The 8,677-nt window shown below is 41.0% G+C and overlaps 1 protein-coding gene across 5 annotated transcripts; it reads right to left on the bottom strand.

The window, feature by feature from the left end:
* Positions 1-334: 334 nt before the first annotated feature.
* Positions 335-8,432, bottom strand: LOC112231234 (palmitoyltransferase ZDHHC20-B). Of its 5 annotated transcripts, none has more exons than XM_024397875.2 (14): positions 8,180-8,432; positions 7,375-7,401; positions 7,128-7,222; positions 5,734-5,851; positions 5,567-5,636; positions 5,370-5,402; positions 4,891-5,011; positions 4,604-4,639; positions 3,841-3,973; positions 3,589-3,715; positions 1,958-2,044; positions 1,785-1,858; positions 1,652-1,699; positions 335-1,372 (listed from the first exon to the last, which is right to left on the bottom strand). In XM_024397875.2, exons 1-13 carry the CDS (start codon positions 8,295-8,297, stop codon positions 1,656-1,658), a joined length of 1,083 nt encoding a protein of 360 aa, XP_024253643.1. In that variant the 5' UTR covers positions 8,298-8,432; the 3' UTR covers positions 335-1,372; positions 1,652-1,655. The 5 variants fall into 5 exon arrangements, with proteins under 5 accessions (XP_024253643.1, XP_024253642.1, XP_024253641.1 ...); XM_024397874.2 differs by having other exon boundaries at positions 335-1,484; XM_024397873.2 differs by having other exon boundaries at positions 335-1,699; positions 8,180-8,429.
* Between the last annotated feature and the right edge of the window lie 245 nt (positions 8,433-8,677).

Genomic DNA, 8,677 nt, shown 5'->3' on the forward strand with positions numbered 1-8,677 from the left:
TAATGAAATAACAATGCTGTCCAATGTTAATTAATTATACACCTCTGAAAAAACTGTTGACTCCCAACCAAATTCTTGATTCAAAAAAAAAAATCTACCTGGTCACACTGAGTGTACAAAACATTAGGAACATGAGACTGACCAGGTAAATCCAGGTGAAAGCTATGATCCCTTGTTGGTCACCTGTTAAATCCACTTCAATGAGTATAGATGAAGGGGTGGAGACAGGTTAAAGAATCATTTTTAAGCTTTGAGACATGGATTATGTATGTGTGCCATTCAGATGGTGAATGGGCAAGACAAAATAAATAAGAGCCTTTGAACAGGGTATGGTAGTAGGTGCCTGGTTGAGTGTCAAGAACTGCAATGCTGCTGGGTTTCACACTCAACAGTTTGTTTTCCAAGTGTATCAAGAATGGTCCACCACCCAAAGGACACCCAGCCAACTTGATACAACTGTATTGGGAGTCAAATTGGGCCAGGATCCCTGTTGAAAAGTTTCAATACCTTGTAGAACATGCCCCGACAAATTGAGGCTGTGCCGAGGGCAAAAGGGGGTGCAACTCAATATTAGGAAAGGCTTTCCTAATGTTTTGTACACTCAGTGTATATCATGACTGATGCACGGAATTGTGCAAAACATGAGTGGGGATTTGGCCCGTAAAATTGTAAACAAAAATGCTCTCCGGGTTCCATTTCCATCTGTATAAATTGTAAAGTTATTACACCATGCTACGGTCAACTATGGCACTGCACTATACCTTTGTTCTTCCATACTGTACTGAAGGCACAATGCACATTTAAGTTACGATGATGCAGAGCAGGAGAGGATTTTGGGAGAGGCATAGGGTCCTACAATGCCGTGGTTCATATAAACCTACTGTCCTATTGAAATCAATGGATACGCTTAGCACCCGTCACAGGATTCAAGTGTAAAGTGCATACAGTACACACACGCTACAATCACCTGAGACAGTAGTGCTCATGACCTTCAGGGCCTCAAGACACCACATTGTATCCTCTGGGTTTAATCAAATCAAAGCCACTAACACATTTTCTGTGCTAAGACACAGTGACCTCTTCATTTTTTCCAATAAAGCAAGTGAATACTGATTTGACAGAGGCGTATAACTGTAAAGCAATTACTTTCCTGCACTTATCTGACCTAGTGCAAAGAGTATTCTTTTTTGGCTTGAATAACAGAGCAGTTCCAGAGATTAATAATAGTTACCAACAAAAATATTGTTGTGCGTTTTTGGTTAGCAACAAAGAAAACGCATCTGCATGTGTTTGGTGAGGATGGAAACTGAAAGCTGATTAAAGCTCTGGTGACAGATGTCGTGTCCAGGGTTTGTCCATGGTAACAGGGATGCTGTTTGGTGGTCATAAGAACGACAATTAAAAGGATGACGGCTATTCAAGAGCGTTTACTTGACATTTTGTCCATGGTAGTAGGGGTACTGCATGTGATAAAATGCTGGTTTCTGTAGAGACAGAGATGCTGCTGGTTGTAAGGCATCACAGTTAATGGCTCAGTTGTCTCCTGGCAGACATGTAAACTGGCCATTTGAGCCACCTGGTGGTCATCAGTTTCCACTCTAAGGTCTGCAGGAAACACGCGCACTTCAGCGGAACTCATCTATAGGCTTACCTGTCTATGATTCGCTCTCCATTGTCACAGTTACCGTCTGAGCTACGTCTGAAACACAAGGGTTCTAGGGTCAGGCAGCACACAGACACATGGCTACTTGACATTACAGGATATCTATGGGGAATCTACATACCATCCTGATGGCCCTCAATGTGGTTAATGTTGTTGCCAAGGATGTGCTTGGGGCTTGCCAGACCATCTACAGAGCTGTTGGAGGACAAGGCAGAGATGAATTTAATGAATTAGGTGAGATAATTTTACTGAAACAGGAAATAAATAAAATCAACCCGAGAAACCATAAATAACCTTTTGCCGTTGATCTGGAGGCCCACAGCTATTTGCTCAGGATCTAAGGTCAGCAACCGGGTGACAAAACTGTGTCCATCACCATGACTAACGGAGAGAAAGGAGAGGAGAGAGAGAACAGGGGGAGGGACATTTGGTATTTAAACCCTGCACTGTTTTTTTTAAACAATACAAAACATACAAATAACATCACACCTGCATCTCCAGAGCCCTTATCACGCTCCAGCCACATGGCCTCAAACTGCACCCTTTTGTTTCTCTCCGTCGCCCACGCACTTTCAACATTTAGATAATAAAGCACTTGAACTTTCCATTGTGTTAACAACGGAGGATTGGTTTATTTCCAGGTTACGTATACGTTTTTTCAAGGTGACTGACGAGAAAAGTACTGTCCAACCCATTGGGTATCTCACTGCACCCTCATATGCCATGTCTGGATTAAAAGACAGATGGATTAAAAGTACATTTCCACTAATACTTCTGACAGCCAACTAACTTTTGGACTATATAACAATCCCAGAAGGCATTGGATTATTGCCTCATTGTTAGTTTTACACTTAAGACATGACTCTGCAGTTGTGCTGTAGAATTTGTGAATTTTGTCTCTTGTATAATAAATTCAATACATTAGTTTATACTGGATCAAGCCTACATTTTCGCTAACTGTCATTTCGTTAGTTATGTTCCAACATTCCCTCCATCTTGTGCCAATATCAGTTATTTTTCAGTTTTAGTTCCAATAGTTTTTGTCAGTTGGATAGGCTTGTATATCTTACCTATCATATGAACATCCTGTTCTGACTCAAATAGGATTCCCTCAAGATTGCTCTGTTGTCCAAAATATCAAATAGACATTGTGAAACGTTTTAAGTTGCATGCATTTTAAAATATCTACATTAGTCAATCCAAAATTGCTTTGTAATGCAGTCATGGAAATATGTGCGTTTCTATGACTTTAGATTTACATGTGGACCAATTTATTTATTGGCGAATTCTGAAAAGCTGTCCAAGGACTGTTCAATAGGCTTGTGTTTTTAGGAGGTCATATTGGTTTTTGTAGAATACGTAAAAAAATGTCCATGTTGTTCTTAACTATGAAGTTGTTAATGTTCTTAGCTTTTTTCCTTTGAAAATAAGACACGTAAAAAGATTCTGCAGTGAACATGTGCATCTTCAAAATGTACCCATTTTTCCTCTTTAATGCATTTAACTATATGTCACAAGCAAAAGCCTTGAGAGGCGAGTTGATACAATTCCAAGTCTGGAAGGTTAAAACCAACATTTAGACATAGGAAGATGTAAAATGTTACTTTTTATTCTAGCAGTTTTATTTGCCCATATACAGTCTGTTATGACCGAGTATACTTCGGTGGGGTAATTCGTATTACAGAGAATAACTATACTTTGGGAGCCATTCCATTCTGAAAAGGTTAATTCTACCGCTTAGATTTCTGTGAAGATTGTTCCATTTAATTAGGTCTGCTTTCATATTGGTGAGTGATGGGATCAAGTTCTTTATATATTTTTCACTTATTAAGCATCCTAAGTATTTGAAATGTTTTGTGGTCTACTTAAAAAAACTATTCTAAAGCTCCAAAAGAATAGGTAGATAGTAGACTTGGTGTTTTCACCTGGTGTAGATGGGAAACATCCAGTACTTCTTCTGGTCTCCAAACACCTCCACCACGTTCCTACTGAAGCCCAGAGAGAAGCCATTTTTGTCTGGGCCATTTCTGAAGACAGGAGCCCTGAAAGCCTCTGAAATAAAAACCAATACATAAACTTATACTATGACAAACAATGATAAAATGTTGTCAACAATCAATCAAGACAATAGTGGATGAGATGTTCTGTGTTACAGCATGGTGAGGCATGGCAGCTACCTATGGTGGTCCTGTTCTTTCCCACAAGCCAGAGATGGTAGCTGAAAAGCGACAGGATGCTGATGAAGAACATTGCCGCCACAAAAAACAGAAACAACACGTGGAATTTGGCGTGAGTGTCGGGCAGCTGATTCTTGAGAGGGAAGAGAGAGGAGAGCCGTTAGTGATGTCATACTTTTCAACAGAACCATACAGTAGTAATGTTAACCTTCTGCACAGACACACAGGATGTGCACAGACACACAGGATCAGTCAGTTGTAAATGACAATGGGTGACCTCCTCATTCTGGAGAAGCAGAATCTGAGCCTACATGACTGTTCAGTGAATGGCCCCAGCAGGTACTACATACAGTACAGACCTTTGGTTGTCTGTGAATTCAATATGCAAAATAAGACATGCTAAACAACCAATCCTGTCCAACTCCACACTGGGCCTCAGTTGGCCAAGATGACAGTGGGCATTCATTGTCACAAGCAAGGCAGCATACAACACAGACAAGGACAGAAGCCCAGTCTTAACACTCAAGGAGGAACAGACAACAGCTTATGCTGCAAGACAAGAGTGTTTGACACATACTGAAGAGAATCCCTCAACAGCGACTTGTACATCAGAGACAAAAGGCCTGTGAATGCCATTATGGGTGGAGCTTCTCTAGCTTACCTTATTGTGACTTGCCATTAGTGGCAATAGGCTATTCAAAGAAGTGCAACCTTACTTTTTAACTAACCATGACGATCAGATGGTGACAATCTTGCATTTTACCTGAGGACAATCCCCAACAGATCTCCTTCGGCAATGCTTTAGGCAAAGTATTAGAGACAGATTGTTAGTGGAGAAATGTGTGCAACTATTTTACAGCGATTAGATATAAAAATAAATCTGACATGCAGACTGCTCAAATTTGAGGTGGATTATGTAGAGGATTTGGGTATTGGCTAATTGGAACATGCGATCAGGGATCTTACTGCTGTCAGTGTTTACACTCAACCACTAAGCTCTGGCTAAGGAAGAAATGAAAGGCAGCTAGAGTATTACTTAGTAGTACTTACTGTCCAGAATTTTATGAAATACTGCAGGACAGTAGCAGCGATAAACACACAATACAGCATGGAGTAGGCCAGAAACAAGACAAAGAACTTGTAGTTCGAAAATCCAACACAGTTATTCACCCTGAGCAAGAAACAGAGAGAGAGGGGTAAATTAATCAGTCAACGTGGCTCCTGCTGCCTTCTCTACTAGTTGCCTCTATTCTCTAATCTGTATCAAATACAGTGAGGACAAAGTCTACAGAATTATCTGTTTGAGAGCTGGGTAATCCCTTTTTCATTGCTGTACTAGACAAAACAGTGACTTCATCAAGTAAAAAGGTCAGACAGATCAAATATGCTGATGCAGTAGAATTGAGAGGATTAAACTCTCCACTGATCCAATCACTATCAAGTCAGTATGAACAAAGAACTTCACACACAAAAGGAGTGTACTGTTGCTAAGCATCTAAATTACAAGAATGGACTGAGGTGTTACATACCATGGACAGTGATGATCCATCTTCAGTACACACCTGAGATAGAGAGAGAGAGAGAGAGAGAGAGAGCGAGCACAAAAAACAAGGGAAAGAAGAAAATAGTATATTACTTTAGAGTTGAAGCATCTAAAAAGACCCCACATAAAATCCAATGGTGCATCTCATCTGAACCCCATAGAGACAGAACTAACTGAACTCACATGTCACAGGTGGAGCAGTGGTGGCAGCGGTCGGGTTTGATCACTTGACAGTGGTCACAGTACCGGACGGCTGTGGAGAACACACCAATACACCTGCTCAATCATCATCAGCTTTAAATCCAAGGTGTGTGTGTTCCAACCATGTGTCGACTGTATTGTATTCTCACCCCCGGTCCCAGTGCGTGTGTAGACAGGCAATCCTACGGCCGCTTTCTTCAGGATGTCCTGCTGAGCATCTGGCTGCTCCTTCTCATACTGCTCCTTCTCCACTTTGGCCAGACAAAACTGATGGGAGAACAGAGAGAGTTTCACCAAGTATGTTATAACATAGTTAGTACCGGTAGTCATGCATCTAGAAATTAGGGCCCAGTTGAAATGTGAAACAAGTAACTTGAGATTGAGACAGAGTAATCCCACTTCACAACCATATGCTCTCACACACTCCTATGTGAACATCTGCTGTACAGTGTAATTACAGAGCGCCTAGGGAACCACCCAGCCCAGTGCCCATTCCCCTGGCCCCGTGGCATTGTGGTGTAGCATCTCACGAGAGGCAGAATTAGTACTACTGGTGAAGACAGATACACTGTGTATTAGGGCTGTCTCCGATGAAAATCTTGACTGACCGAAAGTAGTCTGTTCTTATGACCAGTCGGAATGTTAAAACATGCATTTTTCCATGTATAGACACAACATATGTTTGAATGAAATCAACTATATGTTGGCTACTGAGCTTGTCTGATGCTTTAAGCACTGTGATTAAAAATTAAGAAACAAATGACTTAAGCGGGAGCCAGAGATCAAGATAGCCTAACCAGAAGACGGTAATAGGCTACACCAGCGATCAGTAACCTTTTCCATTTGGAGTGCCAAGTTATCCTACCATTTCTACTGATCTGCATGCCAGTTATGATTTACATATGCACATTTTAATTTGTAATAAGTCTATGTATCTCAGAATCAATGTCATGTGGTTAATCAATATTCTATCTAAATGAAAATGATACAAATCTAAAAGTAACTTTATCGCCATTGCCAATATGTAAAAAGCCAACAAACAAAAACATTGCAGCCCGCAGGAAGAAAATATCCTGATAAAAATAAATATCCTATAACTCACATTGGCTACACATGGCTTGTCTGTAAGGAACATGAAACACTGTATCAACTATTAATTTGGTCCGAGCTAGCAAACTTGCAACATTGTATAAAATATTCTGGGCCATATCCTGAGCTAGTGAGATCCGGACAGACTGACACAGCTGTAGGATATTTGTGCATGGGATAAGAAGTAATTGGGTAGGCCTATTTTACGACATTTCCACAGGAAACAGATATTGCCATAACCAAACAAACATTGTAGATGAGAAATTATGGTAATTAACTGTAAATGTACTACTGGTGATACTGGTGTGTCATCCCAGCGGCATCCGCAATGGATTAGTCCACTCAGACAGGCGTCTCGTGTGCCATACATTTAAAAAATATATATACTTGCCGCCAACCCACAAAAAAAATATCGACCAGTAGACTAAATTGGGTCAGCCCTACTCTGTAATACCTCTTTAGAGGGGCTGACAGGCCTACTGCAGATAGTCTTCCAGTAGGACCAGATAAACATGATGAAGAACAGGTGGAAGACACCCAGGTATGATACTGTTGGAGAGAGGGAGCAAGAACAAAAAACAACCAGGTATGATACTGTTGGAGAGAGGGAGCAAGAACAAAAAACAACCAGGTATGATACAATAGAGTTTGTGTGATCAAAGACAGTTGTGAAAGCACCAAATGTTCTGAATGTTACTTACTTTTTTCTGCATTATTTGGGATTGTAACTGAAACAGACAAAGTACACACAGAGAGAGAAAATAGGAGTTTAGAGAGGGCATCTGATTGATGCGTCTGCAGAGTAACAGTACTACAGTAGTATGCTCACATCTACAGACCCCCTCCTCTCACACTCCAGTGGTAGCCTGGCACTACCAGTGGGGGACCCACTCATCACAGAATGCTTTGTTTGCCCTGCTGAAGGGATGCCCCTGATTATAGCCACTCACTGACTGACTGACAGACATGCATGTCATTGTACCATCAGCAGCAGAAACAGGCTAAAACTGGTTTAGTCACAGTGAGGTTCACATGACGAGTCAGCTGTATGGGAATACGAGTATTTGAGGGCAGAGTAGCCTCATATCAAATGGCTCTTAAGATTATTGGCACAATCTAATACAGAATCACAGCCCAGATGAGACCTAGGCTAAAGAAAGTCAAAATAATAAAAAATTTAGGTAATTTAGGGGGGGGGGGTTATAAATTCTTTAGTCATAGGGAAATATCTAATTATGTTTTCCACAGGATTGTCGGCAATATCTAAAACGAGGTATCGAAATTTATGTGGGAAGTTGGGCTCTATAAAATTAGCTTCAATATCTTGGCGAACACACACTAATCCGCAACAAAGTAGTCTTTCACTGTTTCACCTGTTGTCGTCCCACCACATTTCTGTACTGTTTCCCGAATCCTACACATCCTCCAGCTGGGCAGTCAAGCAACTTTGTTTCAATAAGGAAACAAACTCCGTTAATCATCCAAAAACGATAATTGTATACTTACAGATGCAGAGTTCCACGACGTATGCATAATAAGACCAGCCAACGACCAGGTTGATGAAAATAACAGGTATCCAAGCTAAACTCCGTTGACAGCACTTTAGTACATGATGCGGCGCCATCTTTAATCCTGCGGAAAATAGTGGTGTGACGTCAAAGCTCCAGTTTTTTGACTGAACCGAAGATGATCTATTATATTGACAAGATAGTCGAGTAGCTGCTCTAACAAATGACTGAACAATGGAAATACATGTCCTCAAAGATGGAAGGCAAACGGGAGGAGTCAATATCAGGTGGGACCATTCTAGCCAATCAGAAAGGGAAGATACGCGAGTGAACAACACGCACAGCTCCAATATAAATGTAGTCGGTTTTTCCCAAATTGCCGAAACGCCACGTGCGGCCACTTATATAGTGCATTCGTAACAACCTCACAATTACGAAACGTGTATTCGATCAAATAAGCCTCACGTGGAAAATTAGCAGTTACATTTTATGCTCG

Source organism: Oncorhynchus tshawytscha, linkage group LG33 (genome assembly GCF_018296145.1).
Source record: "Oncorhynchus tshawytscha isolate Ot180627B linkage group LG33, Otsh_v2.0, whole genome shotgun sequence".
NCBI classification, from domain to species: domain Eukaryota; kingdom Metazoa; phylum Chordata; class Actinopteri; order Salmoniformes; family Salmonidae; genus Oncorhynchus; species Oncorhynchus tshawytscha.

Bases quoted from the DNA above. Each gene is read 5' to 3' on its own strand.
- LOC112231234 (XM_024397875.2), bottom strand. From the start codon at position 8,297: ATGGCGCCGCATCATGTACTAAAGTGCTGTCAACGGAGTTTAGCTTGG. The intron at 5,852-7,127 runs GTATTACAGAGT...TTCTCCCATCAG, and splicing joins CTGTCAGCCCCTCTAAAGAG to TTTTGTCTGGCCAAAGTGGA. The intron at 1,859-1,957 runs GTTATTTATGGT...GTCCTCCAACAG, and splicing joins CTCCAGATCAACGGCAAAAG to CTCTGTAGATGGTCTGGCAA.